Here is a 23,586-nt window from a genome sequence, read left to right on the forward strand (position 1 = left end):
TAGAAACATGACATGATGGTAGATAAAGGCCAAATGGCCCATCTAATCTGCCCATCTGCAGTAACCACTAAAGGTTCAAAGAAGAATGACCAAGATGGTAAAGGGGATGGAACTCCTCTCGTATGAGGAAAGACTAAAATGGTTAGGGCTCTTCAGCTTGGAAAAGAAACGGCTGAGGGGAGATAGGATTGAAGTCTACAAAATCCTGAATGGAGTAGAACGGGTACAAGTGGATCGATTTTTCACTCCATTAAAAATGACAAAGACTAGGGGCCACTCAATGAAGTTACAGGGAAATAATTTTAAAACCAATTGGAGGAATTTTTTTTTCACTCAGAGAATAGTTAAGCTCTGGAACACATTGCCAGAGGATGTGGTAAGAGCGAATAGCGTAGCTGGTTTTAAGACAGGTTTGGACAAGTTCCTGGAGGAAAAGTCCATAGTCTGTTATTGAGAAAGACATGGAGAAGCCACTGCTTGCCCTGTATTGGTAGCATGGAATATTGCTACTCCTTGGGTTTTGACCAGGTACTAGTGACCTGGATTGGACACCGTGAGAATGGGCTACTGAGCTTAATGGATCATTAGTCTGACCCAGTAAGGCTATTCTTATGTTCCTCCTCCTTCTAAACTAGCCTCTCCCACCCAGTTGAAAAATCAAGTAGTTGGAACCACATGGTTCTCCACACATCCTCCTAGAACACTGCAGGGCTGAAGCCATTTAAGGTTTGCATCACATGAGGAATAGCATCAGCAGATGGAGCCCATTAGAAGCGTTAGCACTGGGACTAGGTTGTGAAGGAAGAGTTGGGGGTGGGGTTAATGCTATTCTTCAATGGAGATCCTAGTACCCCTCCTCTTTGTAGCAACACCTATGACCAGGACATTATGCTATTATCAAATAGGCCAAAACAGGGATAAATATAATACAAAACCTTCTGTGTAAAAAAAAATATACTTCTCTAACAATTTATCACAGCATTACAAAACATAATCATAATTAATCATGGGATTGTAGCATGGTGTAATGGCATACAAGGGGGTAGCAAGTAGTGGCTGAAATGGAATAACACCATTGATAAGGCAAAGATAAGTATTTTGGCTTATTTGAAGGTTTTGGGTGGTATCAGACTTTTTGAGTGCTGTGATGGTCCCATGAGCACGTCACATAAAAAAATTTTATTCGTATATTTGATGATAATGCATACTCTGTGATAAATTGTAGAGCAGGACATTATGCTATGTTATTCCCTTCCTCTTATCAGTACAGCAGGCAGACCCTGGTGCATGACGACCTGTGCAACTGAACCCCTAAATATGACTGAGTTACAGGTAATCCTATTTCAGATGAAATGGAGCTCTAGCTAACGGCGAGGCTGTCCACCCTAGGTACAGGGAGTTGGGGGTGCGTGGAGCAGTTGTAGGGCCGTGATTTGTGTCCGTAGGTGCGTGATTCATGTCTGCAGGAGCGTGACTGGCCCAAAAAGTGAAAGAGAAAATCACAGCTCATATTAAAAATTCAGAATGTTGATATTAGTTCAGAGGGCATACTTTATCCCAGACTGTTTCAGGTCATGCCTCACTTCTTCAACTCTAGCCCCAATGTACTCTTACAACACCCACAAAAGAGTGTACACGCCAATAGAACTGGGACAGATGATTCTTTATTCACTAAAAAGACCCGACACTGCTAGTGTTTCAGCTCTTGGCCTGCATCAGAGGAGATATGATAGAGTCATTTAAATACCTACATAATATAAATGTGCTTGAGTCAAGTCTCTTTCATTTGAAAGGAAACTCTGCAATGAGAGGGCATAGGATGAAGTAATCTGAGGAAAGGGTGGTAGATGCGTGAAACAGTCTCTCGGAAGAGGTGGTAGAGACAGAGACTGTGTCTGAATTCAAAAGGGCCTGGGATAGGCACGTGGGATCTCTCTGAAAGAGAAAGAGATAATGGTTACTGTGGATGGGCAGACTAGATGGGCCATTTGGCCTTTATCTGCCGTCATGTTTCTAAATTCTTAAAACTAGTCCCAATGTTAAAACTGTTTACCATGATGTTTACTCAACAAACACTTTCTTCTTATAAAGTGCATCACTTTGCATTTGTCAACTTAAGAGACCCCTGATGCAGGCCAAGAGCCAAAACACTGGCAGTGTCGGGTCTTTTTAGTGAATAAAGAATCATCTGTCCCTGTTCTATTGGCGTGTACACTCTTTTGTGGGTGTCATTGACTTTTCAGTTTATTTTGATCCCTTTCTGTCCAATGTACTCTTAGAAATAGGTGTTGGAACAGGGGAGGACACAGGGGCCATGGCATCCCTAAAAATTGGCAGTCAGAAGAGTCAGTTATGGCTGTACTCCCCCACCCACCTCCTCCCAGCCACTGTGGAGTGAAGACTTCTGGGGCAGGCCTGCTGGTTGATGCTGCACAGCGGCTGACCAAAGATTTAAAATTACAGCGACTGGGGAAAGTAGGTGGCGGAGTTGTCATGCCACAGGATCTTGCTGGGGCTAGGGTAGACCTCTTGAGCCCCCCCACCAAACAAAAAAGCATTCCGCTTCCTATGCTCTTAGAACTACATGGGATGGCTTCCTAGCTCTTCCCCTCTGAACCAGTGTGACATAACACTGGAATCTGTCTTTTCTCGACTTGGATCTCAAATCTGGAATTCTCTCCCAATACACTTATGCTTTAAAGCAGTGTCTCTCAAATGTTTTTAGCTCCGGCACACTAAACGGAGCAAATCTTTTTCACGGCACATTATAATTGAAATTATAAAAATTGCAAAACCAACAAAAATTAAATTTGACAGTTATTTGTTTAAAGTTCTTTAAGTTATGTAGGAATAATTGGAACAATGGTAAAACTAAAGTAGATACGAGAAAAGTATAGAATTGCTAATCAATGCAGTGGATGTGCTTGTTTTTGAATGCAAATTAACTCAAAACATGGCTCAATAGTTGTCAAGCAAACACGCATTTCATCATCCACCAGTCGTTCTCTTTTTTTCGATTTAATTTCTGTCACAGCTGAAAATCCAAGTTCCAAATGGTAACAAAGGCTTGATTGCTATGTTGTTCAAGTTAACTACTGCATAAAAAAATTAAAATAAAATTACTTGCTGTTAGGTTTCAAGGACCAATCAGGTCACAAAATGATGCTTGTCTGGGCGGTCATATCCTTATGCACACATAACTTGCGTATGCAATGTACATGTCATCTATTCTAATGTACACTTATGAAGAGGATTTTTCAAAATAAAGTAAAATTCTGGAATCTCTTTGGCACACACCACTGTGCTTTGGCACCCAGTTTGAGAGATACTGATTTAAGGTGCCTCTTCCTAAATTCAAAATAGCGATTAAAACATTTATTTCCCTGATTATAGAAACTGAACACAGCATTCACTTCTCCTCTCCCTTTTTCTCTCACATGTCCTATGTTGTTTTCTTAGTAATCTATTCTATTTTGTAAACCACTGTGCTTTAACTTTTGGGCTTTAAAAATTAGTATATCAAATGCTCATATATAGATAATACATCTTAAGACAATTTCTGATAAACAAAAGAACAAAGAAATAAGACATTCAAGGCTGTGTGAAACACTTTGTTCCAAGAGAACAAGTTTAAATAGACAAGGTGACTATTGTGAAATAAAGATCAGAAAAATTACAAAGACTAGGGGACACTCAATGAAGTTACAGGAGGAAATATTTTTTTTTTTCTCAGAGAATAGTTAAGCTCTGGAACACTTTGCCAGAGGTTCTGGTAAGAGCAGTTAACATAACTGGCTTCAAAATAGGCTTGGACAAGTTCTTGGATGAAAAGTTCATAATCTACTATTGACACGGTCATGGAGGAAGCCACTGCTTGCCCTGGATCAATAGCGTGAAGTGTTGCTAGTGACCTGAATTGGTCATTGGGAAGACAGGATACTGGGCTAGATTGCTACTCCATGGGGATTCCACATGGAATGTTGCTACTATTTGGAATTCCAGAATTTTGTTACTCTTTGGGATCTAGAATGTTGCTACTTTGAGATTTTTTTATTGGGATCCTGTGAAAATTAATATCAGTTATGAGATATTTAATAGTATGGGGTTGTTGGGGGATTTGTTTTTTTTTTTTTTTGTTTTTTTAGAGTACGAAGAATATAATATGCATGAATGAGTAAGTGTTATAATTGAATTTTGGTTTAGGTCTATCTTTTCTTATTATTTTATTGTATTTTAATTATGTAAACCGCTTGGACTTGTCGTAAAAACAAGCGGTATATCAAGTTTTAATAAAATATAAAACAAAAACATATTTATTTTTATTATATTTAAATCAATACAGAAGTCACCCCATATTACCCCTACTGCTATTTGGTTTCTGCAATGGCCACTGTAGAAACAAGATACTGGGCTACATGGACTTTTGGTATCACCCAGTATGGCTATTCTTATGTTATTAAATGCTTCTGGCCAGTTAAACACCTGTTCTGGATTAACTGGTCATTTTCAGTGGCACTTAACTGGTTAATGTCTAGTTAACGCCTATCTCAAAACTGATTATTTTGGGGACATTCTGGAGTGGAATCAGCACTTGCCAGGTTAAGTGTCGACATTAAGCACGTTACCAGCCATGATAACAGAATAAATAACACTGTGTAAAAGTCAGTTCCACCTTTATGTGGTGCCCCATAGCCGGATAAGTACTGATTATTGCACTTAACTGGCTATGCTTAAACCAGCTCCACAAATCTGGAAATTGAATGCCAATGGCCTGACACTGGCAACAGCGGTTAGCAAAATGCTAGCATTGCCAACTGAATATCAGCCCCTGCACTCATAATTCAGTAAGGCCTTGATTCTCTATAGGGCATCGATATCAGCGGCCACCTAGAAAGCAGCCACTGATCACGTGTTAATCATGGAACAGCGCCCTACAGAGGTTCATGCCTCTGTAAAAGATAGGCGCTGGATTCTGCCGCTGCTGAGTCAGACCAGTGGTCCATCATGCCCAGCAGTCCGCTCATGCGGCAGCCCTCTGAGACTAGTCCTACCAGCGTATGTCCTTGTCCATTATGAACTTGTCTAACTTTGTCTTGAATCCCTGGAGGGTGTTTTCCCCTATGACAGAGTCCGGAAGAGCGTTCCAGTTTTCCACCACTCTCTGGGTGAAAAAGAACTTCCTTAATTTTGTACGGAATCTATCCCCTTTCAACTTTAGAGAGTGCCCTCTCGTTCTCCCTACCCTGGAAAGGGTGAACAACCTGTCTTTATCTACTAAGTCTAATCCCTTCATTATCTTGAATGTTTCGATTATGTCCCCTCTCAGTCTCCTCTTTTCAAGGGAGAAGAGGCCCAGCTTCTCTAATCTCTCACTGTAGGCACTTTATTTTTACTGGTTTTCACCTTTGTAAATGGCATTTCTTAAGTAATGTCTACCAGTGCCTAAGTTTTGACAACAGTTATAGAATACTCATCTAAATGCATATGAAAAAGCCACTTTTTCAGTTCCTGCCTACAAACTTCTTTGACAAAGCGGTGCTACCAATTACCATGCACTGAATGTGAAGAAGCCCATTCAGTTCTCATGCGCTTCTTCTAATTCACCGCACACTGATCGGTAGCGCTGGTTTGTCAAAGGAGCCCAAAATTTCTTATAGGAAAAATTCTGTTGAGCAAGATGAAATCGATGGGGTTAGGAAAGACACTAACTGCATGGGTCAATGATTGGCTAAGTGGCAGACTTCAGAGGGTGGTGGTCAACGGTACCCTCTCTAAAACATCAGAGGTGACCAGCGGAGTACCGCAGGGCTCAGTCATGGGTCCGCTCCTTTTCAACATATTTATAAGGGATCTGACTCAAGGGCTTCAAGGTAAAATAACATTATTCGCCAATGACGCCAAACTATGTAATATAGTAAGCGAATGCAATTTGCAGGATAGTATGGCGCAAGATCTACTTATATTGGAAAGTTGGTCCTCGACCTGGCAGCTGGGCTTCAACGCTAAAAAATGTAAGGTCATGCACCTCGGTAGCAAAAACCCATGCAGAACTTACACCTTGAATGGTGAGACCTTAGCTAGGACTTCAGCAGAACGAGATTTAAGAGTAATCTTCAGTGCAGACATGAAAAATGCCAATCAAGTGGAGAAGGCTTCATCTAAGGCAAGGCAGATGATGGGATGTATCCGTAGAAGTTTCGTCAGCTGGAAGCCATAAATCCATTGTACAGAACCATGGTGAGACCTCATCTGGAGTACTGTGTGCAATTCTGGAGGCCACATTACCGTAAAGATGTGCTAAGAGTCGAGTTGGTTCAATGGATGGCCACCAGGATGGTCTCGGGGCTCACGAGTCTCTCGTACGAAGCGAGACTGAACAAATTGAAGCTCTACACTCTCGAAGAACGTAGGGAGAGGGGAGACATGATTGAGACATTTAAATACATCACAGGACGTGTCAAGGTAGAAGATGATATTGCCACAAGAGGGCATCCGCTCAAACTCCGGGGCAGGAAATTTCAGGGCGACACCAGAAAGTATTTCTTCACCGAAAGGGTGGTTGATCATTGGAACGAGCTTCCACTGCAGGTGATCGAGGCCAACAGCGTGCCAGACTTTAAGAATAAATGGGATGCCTATGTGGGATCCCTACGGCGGTTGAGTTAGGGAATTGGGTCATTAGGTGGGGTCTCTAGGAGAATAGACTTGGGGGGGGTCAGTAAAGTAGGATCCCTATGAAGGTCAAGTTAGGGAATTGGGTCATTAGGTGGGGTCTCCAGGAGAGTAGACTTAGAGGGGTGGGTCAGTGGAGTGGGCAGACTTGATGGGCTATAGCCTTTTTTCTGCTGTCATTTTTCTATGTTTCTAATATGTTGCAGTAAAGAATTTCCAGTTCCTGCCAAGCTGTAACAGAGTAAAGAATTCCACATTCACAGTCTATGACCATATTGCAATCTTAGTCAAAATAATGATGGGGAAACCAAAAACTCTTGGTCAAATCTCACTGGGAGTGATTAAGAAAAGTATTTGAAAATGACAAAATATTACTCACCTATAGAATGTTCAAACCTCTTGGAATGTTAAACATATCTTCATGTTTAGTCACAAAATATGCTGAGGGGCATGAAGGCTGAAACAAGGGGCGAACCCCAAGAAAATAGCCTCACTACCCAATCATTGCAAATAATTGAACAAACTTGAAAAAACGTGCTTTCTTCGCTGCATAAGCAGTCTAAATGATGATATATTTAATAACTTAAATGTAGCAGAAAATACTTATCTTTACTAAGGGTTCATGCATTTTTGAAGAAGCTGTTTAAATTCTTTTTGAGACAGATGTCACCTTCTAAATGTTTGAATCTTGTATATCGGTTCCCTGACGCAGGAACAAAACGGGCCACATCAGAACCCAAGAGGTTTGAACATTCTATAGGAGAGTGATTTTGTGTCATTTTCATATTGTAATTTTGTCATGGACGCGCGAGGCAGATAATGTATTGGGTATGCACACAAAGCAACACAATGCTCCCAAGAAGATGTAGATCAAGGAAAAACATGTGAGAAACTAGAGATTTTTCCAAACACAAACTTTTATTAAAAGCAGAGATTCAGTTCTGTAAATGTAAAAAAGACTCAACGCTGTAGGTGTTCCAGAACAGAAAACTGTACCTTCTTCAGGAGTCTGTAAATAGATTAAACACGTGAGGCACTGGAATAAGAACATCCACAGATATATTAAAATAAGATATACAAACATATGAATAAACATGAAATAGAATATGTACTCTACATAAAAAGCATACTTACAGCTAACCAAAATATATATGAAAAACATTAAAAGAAGGATATTATTATACATAAAAATACATTTGCAGAGCATCTTCCAACTATTTTGAAACTATCATTGAAAACATATCTAATATATATATATATGTATATATATTTTAGATATGTTTTCAATGATAGTTTCAAAATAGTTGGAAGATGCTCTGGAAATGTATTTTTATATAAACTATAAATGACTCATTTAGATATATAATAATATATAATTCAGGAGAGTAGTCACAGGTATACTTGCCTTTCAAAAGAATCTTAGTTATCGTCTAGCAAAATGGATTGTCCTATATACAATCTGTTTATCTTTTAAATGTTTTTCTGTTTATATTAAATACTTCTGTATAGTATGTTCGTATTATATATCTAAATGAGTCATTTTATATATAGTTTTAGTTACAGCTTTAATATCCTTCAACTGCATTCTTGGTATATACTAAATACCTTTGTATAGTATATCTGCGCAATACACCTATTTCTCATTTTGCATTTACATCTTGTAATGTCCATAAGTTTTTAAGTTTGTCACTTGATTTGCCATACATGTGTTTAGATATGTTTCCAATGATAGTTTCAATATAGTTGGACTACACTCTGCAAATGTATTTTTATGTATAATAATATCTTTCCTTTAATGTTTTTCATATGTATTTTGGTTAGTTGTAAGTAGGCCATCTAGTGGTATGCTTTTTATGTACAGTACATATTCGATTTCACATTTATTTATATGTTTGTTTGTATATCTTATACTTATTTGCATATTTTTATATTTTAATCTATCTGTGGATGTTCTTATTCCAATGACAAACACGTCTAAAACCCTCCAGGTCGACACTTGGACAACCTAAAAGACAGGTCATCCAAGTGCCGATAATCACACTGACTTTCTGGACGTGCCACAGGACTTTTTATGCCTCTGAATGCAGCTGTGCACCAAAGAGCTGAAAGGGGCTTATCTGGAGGAGTGTTTAGGACAGTATGTGTGCAGGATGGGGGCCAACCTAGACTTAGTTGTGCTGCAGGGATAATGAAATGTTTTATTAGACATCCTGGATGAAACTTAAATGTTGTGAGTAAGACGATTTAAAAACAAGTATAAGTGCCAAAAGGTATCCAAAGATAACCACAAGAATAGTATAGAGTTGCTAATCAATGAGATGGATGTGCTTGTTTTTTAATGCAAATTAACTCAAAATGTGGCTCAATAGTTGTCAAGCAAATACGCATTTCATCATCCATCATTCTTTTTTTCGATTTAATTTCTGTCACAGCTGAAAATCCAAGTTCCAAATGGTAACAAAGCATTGATTGCTATGTTGTTCAAATTAACTACTGTATAAAAAAATAAAATTACTTGCTGTTAGGTTTCAAGGACCAATCAGGTCACAGAATGATGCTTGTCTGGGTGGTTGTATCCTTACGCACACAGACGCTCATAACTTGCATAAAAATAAAGACCCTCCCACACACTCCCCCAGTGTTCACTGACCCCCCTCACACCTCCATAAAGATCAGAATAAAAAAGTACATACCTGTCTCCTGAACATCAGCACCTGGTATAGGAAAGCCTAGTAGAGCTGCACACAGGTGTTTTAAATAGCCTGGGGGGGGGGGCTAGTGAACCATAGAGAGGAGGACCCAGGCCCATAAGTCACTCTAACCACTACATTTATGGAGGAACATGCACGCCCACCGAAACCCCCCAAACCCTACTCTACTGTCATATAGATGCCACCTGCAGTCATAAGGTGGGTATAGTGGGTTTTAGGGGTGTTTTGGGAGGCTCACTATAACCTATAAGGGAATTCTGATGAGATGTTTGTCTGGCACTCTTTTGTGAAGTTCACAGCAGTGCCCTCTAAGGTGAACTACTGCTCTGTGGCCATATCTAGGTGGCTAGTCCATTACAAGATTGGCCCCTCCCATATCCAAATGGTCTTGTTCTGGATGTTTGGGACTTGGATGAAATTTTGGTTGAAAATGTGGTATAAAGATAGACCTACTAGCGGTTTGGACAAACAGCCTGAATGTCCAGATAAACTTTTTTTGAAAATAGAATATTCTAGATGTATTTTTTGAACATGGGCATTTTCCCACTGCTGACTTTGGGCATCTAGCGCTATACGCCCAAATCAGACTTAGACATATGTTTTGATTATGCCCCTCTATGTGTTTAATTTATTTACAAATCTTTAGAGGAGGGAGTGGTTCCTGGGGATTGGAGAAGAGCAGATGTGGTCCCTATTCACAAAAGTGGTCGCAGAGATGAAGCGGTAAACTACAGGTCAGTAAGCCTCACTTTGGTTATTGGAAAAATAATGGAAGCTTTGCTGAAAGAAAGGAAGTGAAATTCCTAGAATCAAATGGGTTACAGGATCTAAGGCAACATAATTTTGCAAAAGGTAAATCATGCCAAACGGATCTCATTGAATTCTTTGATTGGATGACTAGAGAATTGGATCAAAAGCATATGCTAGACGTAATTTACTTAAATTTCAGCAAAACCTTTGACACAGTTCCTCATAGAATGCTCTTGAACAAACTTGATGGGCTGAACTGGATTAGAAACTGGTTGACAGACAGATGCCAGAGGGTTAATGGAATTCGCTCGGAGGAGGGAAAGGTGAGTAGTGGAGTCCCTAGGGATTGGTGCTGGGGCCGTCCTGTTTAATATGTTTGCCAAAGGGTTAGAAGGAAAAGTTTGCCTTTTTGCGGATGATATCAAGATTTGTAACAGAGTACACTTCTCCCTCCGTATTCGCTGTGATAGGGGATTAACAGAACCGCAAATACATAAAAACCATCATGAATATGGTGAAACCACGAATAACATGGTGGGGAGACCTGGCCTGTTCCTGAAGGAGAGGCAAAACACGGTGAAGAAAGTGCTGGGAATCGGCGATTTTCTCTGTAAATGCTTGGAATCAGCGATTTCTCTATGCAAGCTGACGTAATTTGGGGGGATGAGTCAGCAAGCTAGAAACAGTGAATAATTGAAACCACGACTGCTGAAACCGTGAATACAGAGAGAGAAGTGAAGACACCAAGGAGGGAGTGGAAAACATGAAAAAGGATCTGCAAAAGTTAGAAGAATGGTCTAATATTTGGCAACTACAATTCAATGCAAAGAAGTGCAGAGTAATGCATTTGGGGATTAGAAATCGGAAGGAACCGTATATGCTGGGAGGTGAGAGGCTGATATGCACGGATGGGGAGAGGGACCTTGGGGTGATAGTGTCTGAAGATCTAAATGTGAATAAACAGTGTGACGAGGCGGTGGCTGTTGCCAGAAGGATGCTAGGCTGTATACAGAGAGGCATGACCAGTAGAAGAAAGGTGTTGATGCCCCTGTACAGGTCGATGGTGAGGCCCCACTTGGAGTATTGTGTTCAATTTTTGAGACCATATCAGGCGAAGGACATAAAATGATCTGAAGCGGTCCAGAGGAAGGTGACGAAAATGGTAGCAGGTTTGTGCCAGAAGACGTATGAGGAGAGACTTGAAGCCCTGAATATGTATACCCTAGAGCAGGGATTTCAAACTCAATCACATAAGGGGCCGAAATCTAAAACATAGGCTAAGTCGTGGGCCAAATTTTTTATTAAGGTACTTAGCCTTAGTAGAAGTATAGATCCTTCCTCACCCTCAGACACCTGTGGCGCGGTCGGGCTCTATCTTAGCTTTTACACTGGGACTGGGTCCTTCTGCCTGCGAGGAGTGCCACTGGGACTGTGGCTGTATGGTCAGGCACTTAGATGCGGTACAGTCACTGCGGGCCACAAAAAAACAGCCAGGTGGTCCGGATTCGGCCCCCGGGCCTTGTGTTTGACATGTGTGCCCTAGAGGAAAGAAGGGACAGGGGAGATATGATTTAGACGTTCAAATACTTCAAAGGTATTAACGTAGAACAAAATCTATTCCAGAGAAAGGAAAATGGTAAAACCAGAGGGCATAATTTGAGGTTGAGGGGTGGCAGATTAATGTTAGGAAATTCTTCTTTACAGAGAGGGTGGTTGATGCGTGGAATGCACTCCCGAGAGAGTTGGTGGAGAAGAAAACGGTGACAGAGTTCAAACAATGCTTGGGATGAACACAAAGGATCTCTAATCAGAAAATAATGGGTATACATTGAAGGAACTAAGGCCAGTACTGGGCAGGCTTGCACAGCCTGTGTCCCGTATATGGACATTCAGTTGAGGACAGGCTGGGAAGGGCTTCGATGGCTGGGATGGTTAAGATGGGCTGGAGTGAGTTTTGATGGAGACTCCAGTAGATAGAACCTAAGCAAACTACCAGACAGGGCTCTGGGTTTCTGGCCCAGAAATATCTAAGAAAAAGGACCATTTAAACTAAATTAATTTAAGGAGCATGTATGAACCACTCGGGTCTTTATCTGCCATCATTTACTATGTTACAGACTCCTGAAGGAGGTACAGTTTTCTGTACTGAAACATCTGCAGTGTTGAGTCTTTTTTACATTTAAAGAACTGAATCTCTGCTTTTAATAAAAGGTTATGTTTCTAGTTTCCCACTTGGGTATGCAAGAGCCATTTTAAAACCAAAATGTGTAACAAGTTAAAAATTAGTCTTGACCTAAGACAGTCAATGGGATTTAATTTTAAAAGGGGACTAATCTGACCCATCCATATCCCTCCCCAACCTGTACCCTACACCTCTGTTTTTCTGATAATCCTAAAAGCACAATATTAGCATAGTCTAAATAAGAAATTATCGGTGCTTGCATAATGAACAATAAATATTTATTTATAGTCTAAGAACTTAGGGTTACCATATTTGTGAAGTCATAAAAGAGAACACATGACATGTCCAGGTATATCTGGACATCTGGTAACTCTACAAGAACTTCTTAATTCTAGACATCAGTTTCTAATGATAAAACATTCTCCTAACTACTAATTTGCTTCCAATATAAAGAAATAATGTCAGATGAAAACTTGGGGCTCCTTTTACTAAGGCGTGCTAACGTTTTTAGCGCACGCTAACCACGCGCTAAATGAAAAATACTAACACAAGCTCTATGGAGGCGTTAGCATGTGCGGTATTGTAGTGCACCTTAGTAAAAGGAGCCCTTGGTTGTGCTGGAACAGTACAGGGCTGGTGCAAGGCTATTAGGCCTTCTAGGCAAACCTTCAATCTTGTACCCCCCCATCCCCACCCCACAGGCCTGATCTCCCCTATTTTTCCTTTCTCCTACAGTATACATATTCAGGTCATCAAGTCTCTTCTCATATGCCTTTTGGCACAAACCTCATACCATTTTTGCTGCCTTCCTCTTAGGGTTACCAGATTTTCCAAATGGAAAATCTGGACCCATGGCCCTGCCTCCAGGCCCACACTGTCTGTCTGGCCATGCCCTGTTCCGCCCCCCTCGACCTGCACGAGCAACGAGTGACATCAGACGGCTTTTGTGCATGCACTGGTGTGACACGATGATGTCACCGTGTTGCATCCGCACATGTGCGAATGCCGTCTCGACATTGCTCGTTTCCAGACGCTTTTCAAATCCCGGACAAAGTGCTGGGTTTTGAAAAGCTGTCCGGATCCCTGGACATGTCCTCAAAAGGAGCACATGTCCGGGGAAATCTGGACATCTGGTAACCCTATTTCTTCTGAACCGCTTCCAGTCTTTTGATGTCCTTTCAAGATATGGCATCCAAAACTGAGCACAGTCTCCAAGTGGGGTCTCACCAACAACTTTACAGGGGCATTAGTGCCTCCTTTCTTCTTATGTTGCTCTCGATGTAGTCTAACATCCTTCTGGTTTTAGCCAGCACCTTGTTGCATTGTTTCGCTACCTTGAGATCCTCAGACACTATCGCTCCAAGGTTCCGCTCTTCCTTTGTACATACCAGCCTCTCGCCCCCTATCACTTAAAGTTCCTTTGGATTTCTATATCCCAGTTGCATCATTCTGCTCTTTTGTGCCTTAAATGTTAACTGTGAACCATTAAATCCTTCTTTTAGTAGATCACTTTGTCTATTCCTTCCAGGGTGTCCACTCTGTTGCAGATCTTCATGTCATCCCATCTTCAATCAAGTGGCTAAAAGGGGAGGGGGATGGCTGGCATGCCACTGTCATAGCTCTTATCCTTTTCACTTGCAGGTTGACCTAATATCCACCATTGGGCAAACAGCTGCATTGGGAGCTCAAGGGGTTGTTCTCTGGGGAGATGTGGATTATTCTCGAAACCAGGTAAAAAGAAACTTTAGCATATCTCACACCCCATGGTCATTCTCTGATCTTCCACGACATTATCTAATCTAACCTATTTTCTGAATTAATATATGTGAATTATTTCTGCCGCAATAATGGACAACCTTTATAGAGCTGCCTCCTATGTGGCTCTGTTGTGCACTGGCCAGACTATCTGCTCTAAGCTGTAGAGGAGAAAGGAGGAGGGCGTCAGGATAAGTCGCCTCGAACCTATTCCGGCATATTGCAACTAACAAATCCCAGATTTTTTTTTATTGGGATCCTGTGAAAATTAACATCAGATGAGGTATTTAATAGTATGCGGTTCTTTAAAGAGTAGGGTGAATATAATATGCATGAATAAGTGTTAGGATTGAATTTTGGTTTAGGTCTGTCCTATTTTTGATGGAGTTCTTTTCTTCTTATTTTATTGTATTTTAATTATGGAAATCGCTTGGACCTGTCATAAGAACAAGCAGTATATCAAGTTTTAATAAAATATAAAACATATACATATTTATTAGATTTAAAACAATACAGAAGTCACCCCAAATCCCCCCCCCCATAAAAAATTACGGCAATGTTTAACAAATTAGGAAGCCAAAAATAAAACTATACAGCAGATAATAAACAATAATTATCCAAAGAAGCCTAAACCCTCTTAAAGTGTAGAACCCAACAACACTAACCCCTCTTTTACAATTGTGTGTTAGCCATTTTAGCATGCGCATAGACTTATAATGGGCGCGTCAGTATTTAGCATGTGCGTATATTTAGTGCATATTAAAACACATAACGCACCTTAGTAAAAGGAGCCCTTAATAGCAGCTACCTCTTCATATTTACCTGTAAGGCAAACCCCAGCCCACCAAGCATGAAAAGGCAAAGCAGTGCTATCTTTCCATTCTGACAGAATACAAACAATTCTGTGTTCGAAAAAGAATAATAAAAAATGTGGAGTCATTTGTTTTTGAATTTTTGAGAAAAGAGGATACAAATTTATGGATACCATTTGTGAGACATCTACTATTTTGCAAGCTTTATACATATGCGGTGATTGGGTTCATAGTCAGTCGCGTGCCAGACACTAGCGCGCCAACAATCGAGTGCTGACAATTCGGTGCAAGAAAGAAGCGCGCCACGGGAAAACTTAGTTTTAAAGAGCTGCGAAGCGGGGTGTGAGTGGGGAACCCCCTTCCACTTTATTGTATAGTGTTCGCGCTGCTGTTGGGGGGTGGTTTGGGGGATTGGAACCCTCCATTATAGAGAAAATTGAACTTTTTCTGATTTTTTTCAGGAAAAGTTCTGTTTTCTCTATAATGTGGGGGGTTGCATTCCCCCCCCCAACAGCAGCGCAAACACTGTGCAGTAAAGTGGGGGGGGGATCCCGCCCCGCCCACACCCCCCGTTGGAGCTCTTTAAAACTAAGTTTTCCCATGGCGCGCTTCTTTCTTGCGCTGAATTGTCAGTGCTCGATTGTCGGCGCGCTGGTGTCTGGTGCGCGATTATCCCGTCACCGGTGATTGGGAGGTGAGTCCTTCAACAGGGATATTATCCCTAGAAGGGCTTCATGTCTCTGATCATATGTTATAACATTGTTATAAGATTGTCATTACACATTTTTCAGTGGCTCTTTTTCATCATTAATTTTAAAACACAGAATTGTTTATATATGATTTGATTTTCTTCTTTTGATTCGCGTTTCATCATGAGAAATTTAAGGCCTTAACACCACTTAATGAATTCCCCCTTCCTCTCTTACTAGTCACTAACATCATCTGGACCACTCAATTTGCCAACTGTGCAACTTTATAATCATGCATTATCTTCTGTATTAACACATGGTCTGGAAAAAAAAATACAATTACTGATTTAATAATATCCCATGGCACACTAATTGCAATAACTGTCAAACAGTCCTTTTCACCCCTAAGTAGATCTAGCTAGCTACAGAGGTATATGCAATTCTCATATGTCTATTCAGCATTTAGCCCAGTGACAGGTTCACTTTTATATTTGGATTATTGGTTCATACTAGAGAATGACACGGTGACAGAATTCATCACCGTTCCTGTCCCTGTGGATAACCATGGGAAACAATCCCATGTCATTCTTTAGTGTCTGTCTCAACCTCAGTCCTTCTACACCAGCATTCTTCAATGCAGGGCTTGAGGGTGAATGGCTCTAACCATTCATACCCTGAATCTTATGTGAGACAAGTATAGGATCATGAACCATTGTGACATCACTAAGGAAGTTGGCTCTAATTGGTAGAAAAAAGCATTATGACATCACAGTATCAGCTCTGGAGTTTTATTTATATTCCACATATCCTACAATTCTATACGGATTACAAATTATTCAGGTACTCAAGCATTTTTCCCTATCTGTCCCGGCGGGCTCACATTCTATCTAATGTACCTGGGGCAATGGGGGATTAAGTGACTTGCCCAATAATCCTAGGGTGCTGGGGCTGATACCAGAGACTGTCATTCTTTAGTGTGTCTCAACCTCAGTCCTACTCCAGCATTCTTCAATGCAAGGCTTGAGGGTCAGTGGCTTTGCACTTTCATACTCTGATTCTTATGTGAGCCATTGTGACATCACTGATGAGTTTGGCTCATTGGTGGACTAAAGCTTTATGACATCACAGTATCAGCTCTGGATACCAGAGACTGTCATTCTTTAGTGTCTATCTCAACCTCAGTCCTTCTACATCAGCATTCTTCAATGCAAGGCTTGAGGGTCAGTGGCTCATACTCTGACTCTTCCCTCTCTTCTTAAAGAATGACATGGAAATGGTTTCCCACGGTTGTCCACGAGGATAGAACGGTAATTAATTTTATCACTGTGTCATTCTCTAGTTCATACATGACCATATTTGTGTACTAGGGAAGATGTCCTATAAGGAAAGATATGTCATTTCCCAAACTAAAGAAGTATTTCTTTTCTTTTTAAAGTCAAACTGCTTGATTGTTCAGAAGTACCTCAAAACCACTTTGGGCCCTTACATCATCAATGTAACCACAGCAGCAAAGCTCTGCAGCCAGTTCATTTGTAACAATCATGGCCGCTGCTTACGAAAAAATCCTGACTTGGACACCTACCTCCACCTGAACTCTGATTCCTTCAAAATTCAAGTTGCCCAGATGGACAGTCGAAGCTATGTATCGGTGAGAGGATCCATGAATCAGTACCAGAAAGAGAAGATGAAGGAGGAGTTTACATGTCATTGTTATGAGGGTTGGACAGGTGACAACTGCCAGAGTAAGGCAGGTACTGAATGCAAGAGCTTCAGCAAAGGCCTGAGGCTTGCCTGGCAGTGGGACTGGTGCATGGTAACAGCGATAAGCTGTGGACTACTTTTTCTGGGGCAGTTATAAACTCAATGATGTGACATTAGTTTCTGATTGAGAATATTTTGAAATGTGTTTTACTAAGTTAATAGCAATCAGAATTAGTGGGCATTAGCTAACAAAAGGTTTTCTAAATTATGGCATTGATTGTTCAAATAAATGTTAATTACTTTTTTGAAAATTTATTTTCTATTATCAAGAATCCTTAGCAAGGGCCAGGCTCAGATAATTGCATTTGTAGTATTATAGAATACACTCACCATAAATTTTGAGCGCAGACAGTTTAGTACCTGCAAAAAAAAACACAACAACAGGACTTAAGAATATTTTTTTTAATTTTTAATTAAGTAGTTTCTGTTTTGAGTACTTGATTTTTTTTCCCCTTCATTTTGAATGCCTCCAGTTTTCACAGCCAATGTATGCTCTTAGCCTATGGAACAGCATACATAGCTACCTCCATTTTTGGCAAACTGCTCATTCATTTTGTTTACTTTGTTGAGCCTAATTTCCTAGTTCTTTTCCATGGTGTTACTTTATACTTCCAAGTTGTTACTTTTTATTTTTAGAACATAAGTGCTATGCTGGTGTCAGACAAACATCTTACCTGGAAGCATATAGCAGATCCTAATAAGAAGATCCATTCCTTGGTGATAATTGTCTCTTCTGAGAATAAGCAAGTACGGTAATAAGAACACAAGATGTGCCACACTGAATCTATCAAACCCAGCATCCTGTCTCTGATAGTGGCCAATCCAGGTTATAAGTATCTGGCAGATTTTTCAAAGCTATTCCTTATTGCAGGCACCCATAGATGAGTAGTGGGTTTCCCAAAACTACAACATTCATAATAGTTTATGGTCTTTCCTTCCAGCAATTTGTCTAAGCCCTTTTAAACCTAACAATGGAAAAATTATGTTCTTACCTGCTAATTTTCTTTCCTTTAGACACAGCAGATGAATCTAGAGACCAATGGGATAGCACACATCTGGAACTGGAGAAACTGAATGACAGATGGTCCTATTGGCTGGCACGCCTCCTGTATCTTCAGGATTCTCCTTGCCCAAGCATCCAGAACCAGTAATATGCTTAGCATGTAAAAAAAAACTTATATCCCATAACAAATTTCAAAGATAATAATACAGAATACAACTACCAATAATAACAAAACTTCTGAAAGTTGCAAATGATAAACCTACAGCCAATATCCAGAAAGTGTGGGCCTTGGATTCATCTGCTGCGTCTAAAGGAAAGAAAATTAACGGAAGAAACATAATTTTTCCTTCCTTAGCAATAGCAGCAGATGAATCCAGAGACCAATGGGATGTAGCAGAGCAATCCTAAATCTGGGTGGGAAGCAAACACCGCCACCTCAATAACCAAAGCACCAAACACAGCCTCCGCGTGCGCAACCACAACCAACTTGTAAGACTTAGAGAATGTATTCTTGGAAGACCATGTAGCCACATGACAAATCTCCTGCAAGGACAAAAACCTCTGGACTGAGTCCAAGAAGTAGCCATTGCTCTGGCTGAAAGGTGATGAAGTTCTTCCACCAACCGCTTCCTTGCCATCAAGTAAGCAGAAAGAATGTCCTCCATAAGCCCTCGAGTGATGGATGCTTTGGACGCTGCTATACCTTTGTCGTGTCCCTTGAATAATAAAAAGAGGTGATCTAAATGACTAAAGTCGTTAGAAACCTACAGATAATGTAAAGCATTCTATGCACTTTTAAGAAACGCAGTGAAGAAAAGCTTCCCTCTTCATTCCTCCTCTCAGAAAGCAGGAAGGAAAAGTGAAAGCGGCAAAGAAGAAAGGATGACACCACCTTAGGAAGAAACTGTGGTACTGTCTGAACTGACACCCCAGAATGTGTAATTCAGAAAAAAGAATCCCTGCAGGACAAGGCCTGCAACTCAGAAAACCGTCAAGCTGAAGGTATGTCCCCAAGAAACCATTCTTCAACCTGACATCCTTTAGAGCCTCATTAGAGAAAGGTTCAAGCGGAGCCTTCTGTAAACTGTTAAGAACTCTCTTAAGACTCAAGTCCATAGAAACATAGAAGATGACGGCAGAAAAGGGCTACAGCCCATCAAGTCTGCCCACTCTGCTTACCCACCCCCTGTCTATGCCCTAATGACCCAATTTCCTTATCTTGACCTTAACAGATGGACAAATATGCTGTAGTCCAGGGGTGTCATAGTCCTTCCTTAAGGGCCGCAATCCAGTCATGTTTTCAGGATTTCCCCAATGAATATGCATGAGATCTATTAGCATACAATGAAAGCAGTGCATGCAAATAGATCTCATGCATATTCATTGGGGAAAATCCTGAAAACCTGACTGGATTGCGGCACTCGAGGAGGGACTTTGATACCCCTGCTGTAGTCCTTTCAGGAACCAAACTACAGCAGACTGAGAATCAAGCAAAAAATGAGACACTTGGCCCCTGTAACAATCAATGGTTGCCACTTGAAGCTGAAGTGAAGTATATGCTAAGGCCGTAGTCACCCCTCCTGGAGAAAAGCAAGAAGACAGGACAGATGCTAGCGTAAGCCTCAAATGTAGATGTCTGAGTTGTCTGGAGAAGAGTAGAAATAACCTACTCCGAATAAGCCACCTAGCTCAGCTGTGACTTTTCAATAGCTACCAAAGTGGGAGAAAGTTCTATGTTGATCAACCCCTGGGTGAGCAATGCCGGAGGTACTGGGAATCACAGTGGCTCACCCCCTCAGATTCACATACCATGGATGGCGCAGCAACAAGAGCTACCAGAATCACCATGCTGTGAAAGCGAGCCATGAGATGTAACATACACCCAATCATCGGCCAAGGGGAAACACTTAAAGAAGACAACCTAGAAGCCAGTAAAGAGCGAACGTGTCTACTCTCTCTGACTCCTACTCCCTGCGTCTGCTGAAGAATGGAGGAAGCTTGAATTTTTGAAACTAGACCATGAAGTCTAAGTCTAGGAGATCTCACCTCTACACAATGAGCTGGAAGAGCTGAGCTGACAGTTCCCAATTTCTGGGATGTATAAGATTTTTGCTGAATAAGTCTATCTAAACACTTCTCCTGTTCCGAAAGTGAGCCGCTGATAGAAGATGAGCTACCGTTTACCGAAGCAGGACTATTGACTGGCTTGACAACCGAGGACTTCATGTAGCTCCCTGGCTGTTGAGAAAAGCCACCGCCGTGACACTGTCCTAAAAGACCTTAATCGGCCAGCCTGAAATGCCTGAAGTGCTAGCCTGATTGTAGCCTGATTGTCCACAACTCCAGAAGATTGAGCGAGCACTGAGTCTCCTCCTGAGACTAGACTCCGTGCGCTGAAGATTGAAGGCACTAAACCCCCCAACCCAACAGACAGGCATTCTTGGAAACTATGAGGTAGAGCAGCATGCATGCCTTTGAACAGAATGATCTTTGTTGAGTCACCAATTCATGCTGATTGAGGAGACCACTGGATACTACGATTACAGCCTTGAGATAGGGGAAACCACCGGGACAGAAGTGAATGCTGCTGCGGTCCCACTTTTAGAGTCGCCACCCTGGAGTCTAGAACCAGTAGATAATCCCATACTATCTGTCTAGGTGACTGATGGAGAAGTAGGCAAACCTGAAACTCGAACTTTTTGCCCCTATATCTGGGAAGAAACACATGCCCCACCTTTGTGTCGAACACCTTCCTCAGATGTTCCAATGATTGTGTTGGGATAAAAGAACTCTTTGGAAATTTGAAGTTTCAGCCCACAGATTGAAGAAGAGAAGTCACCCATTTGTGTTACTTTGAAACTGTCCTGCCTGTAAAACTCTCAAATCAACCAGTCGCCCAAGGAAGGATGTACCTGAATCCCCTCTTTTCAATGAAACGGCACCACTACTATCATTACCTGTGAAAATGTACATGGAGTCAAGGCTAGGCCAAATGGCACCTGCCTATAGTGGTAGCGCTGTCCGAGGACAGCAAAGTGAGGAAACTGCTGATGCAGTGGTAATATATCTGAAAGGAACTATCCCCAGTTGAAACGCTGTACTAACCAATATCACAGTTTTCTTACTGAAAGAACTGATTTTGAGAAAGTGATTGATCCATATAAGATCCAGCACCGATCTGACCAATCTCCTCTTCTTGGGTACCATAAAGGAAATAGAATAAACTTCCCTTGCTCCTTTATTCCAGAGGAACTGGAACTACTGCCCTGAGTTCTATTAACACCAATATAACCTTTGGCTGCTCAATACATGGTGACCCCAAGAAAGAATCAAGAATAGGAGAGAAGGATTGAAATTTGCCATCATTCTAAATAATGACAAAAACCAATTGACCATACATCGTCAGGCCTCCCCCTTCGCAAGAAAGCCTGATGAGTTGGCAGAGAGAGCCAAGACCCCGTGAAAGGAAGTGTGGAAGGTCTAAACAAGAAATGTAAGTTCTGGATGGAATAAAGGAACTGTGCTATGAAAAAATCCAGTTTGCGATGAAAGAAGGAACATAAGAAGGAGAATAAAACGGCCAGTCTGTATTATATCTTTTCGAATACTGAAAACAGGGCCTTGACAGGAAGGATTCAAAAGAACTCCTACCCATGGCAAACTCAGTTAGCCAAAACTCCTAAAAATCACTACAGAATCCATGCAAACTTCTCCAAAACCCAATTGTCCTTAAAGGGAAGACGCACTAGGTGAAACCTAGAAGCTGTATTCACCGCCTCATGGCAAACGATCTGCATGCACTCTGATGGCTATAATACAAAACTCCCATCCTGAAAGACAACTGCCATATAGCAACTGCCATATAGCCTTCGCCCCCCCTGAGACCTGCCTACTTCGTGGCTCCAAAGCGAAATGCATACTCGCATAGAAATGGACTGTGGAAAAAAATATGGGGGGCTGCTTACCACATGCCAGGAAAAGATGCTGCATTTAGGCCTGGAAAGCAAACCAAATGTTAGGTATCATTAAGAAGGGTATCTCGACCAGAACGAAGGAAGTCATCCTGCCACTGTACCGGGCTATGGTGCGCCCGCATCTGGAATACTGTGTACAGTACTGGTCACCGTACCTCAAAAAGGACATGGCAATGCTTGAGGGAGTCCAGAGAAGAGCAACTAAACTGATTAAGGGTATGGAAAACCTTACATACACTGACAGACTGAAGAAGCTGGGGCTGTTCTCCCTGGAAAAGCGGAGACTCAGAGGAGATATGATAGAGACCGTCAAGATCCTGAGGGGCATCGAAAAGGTTGACAAGGACAGATTTTTCAATTTGAAAGAAACCACAAGAACAAGGGGTCACTCAATGAAATTGAAGGGGGACAGGTTTAGAACAAACGCAAGGAAATTCTTTTTCACACAGAGGGTGGTGGACACATGGAACATCCTTCCGGAGGCCGTGATAGGAAATAGCACAGTACAGGGTTTCAAGGAAGACCTGGATAGATTCCTGGAGGACAAAGGGATTGAGGGGTACAGATAAGAGCAGTGGAAGGTTTAGAGATAAGTGTTGAGGTAGTTATAAAATTAGTCAGGGACCGCTGTTCAGGCAATATGCCTGATGGGCCACCGCGTGAGCGGACCGCTGGGCGGGATGGACCTCTGGTCTGCCCCAGCGGAGGCGACTACTTATGTTCTTATGTTTTAGCTCCTAAATTGTGAGATAACACAATTCTATAAAACGGTATGCTCATCTTGTGGAATGACTCTAAGTGCCATCCTAGTTGGTGCCATTTTTTTGGACACTATATGTAGAATCAGGCCCTACATGCTCAAATTTGGGTTTCTTCCAGGTACTTGTGACTTGGATTGGCCACTGTTAGAAACAGGATACTGGGCTAGATGGACTAGGATTACCAGATTTTACTCCTGTAAAATCCAGACCCGTTACACCCTAGCCTTGGCCCCCAGCCCTGCCCCTCAGGTTCTTGTCCTCAGGAGCATGTCGGGAGGGCATCTGCTCATGCTCAGATGCAATACAATGACATCACATGCATGAGTGTGACATCACCGCGTTGCATCCACGCATCCGGTTGTAGAGTATTACTTAGCACAAGGATCCAGCACGGTTTTTTTTGCTCATGGTTGAGTTTTTTTCCGTGGCTGCTGCCGGCTGTAAGAGGAGCCGATAATTGAAGCAGGTCAGCTGGTTAGCTGAGAATTGCGGGACTATGACGTTAATCGCCGTGCC

At 41.6% G+C, this 23,586-nt stretch overlaps 1 protein-coding gene across 4 annotated transcripts in view; it reads left to right on the forward strand.

Annotated features, from left to right (window-relative positions):
* The window catches only part of LOC117351419 (hyaluronidase-4-like), a 74,114-nt gene extending 54,467 nt beyond the window's left edge, over positions 1–19,647 (forward strand). For 3 of the 4 annotated variants that reach the window (XM_033926671.1, XM_033926672.1, XM_033926673.1), the window contains exons 4-5: positions 13,957–14,046; positions 17,007–19,647. In XM_033926671.1, coding sequence (XP_033782562.1) covers positions 13,957–14,046; positions 17,007–17,429 — 513 coding nt within the window. In that variant the 3' untranslated portion in view covers positions 17,430–19,647. The remainder of the gene's footprint in view (positions 1–13,956; positions 14,047–17,006) is intronic. The other variant, XM_033926674.1, reaches the window with a different exon arrangement.
* Positions 19,648–23,586: the final 3,939 nt, after the last annotated feature.

This window comes from Geotrypetes seraphini, chromosome 17 (assembly GCF_902459505.1).
Source record: "Geotrypetes seraphini chromosome 17, aGeoSer1.1, whole genome shotgun sequence".
Taxonomy (NCBI): domain Eukaryota; kingdom Metazoa; phylum Chordata; class Amphibia; order Gymnophiona; family Dermophiidae; genus Geotrypetes; species Geotrypetes seraphini.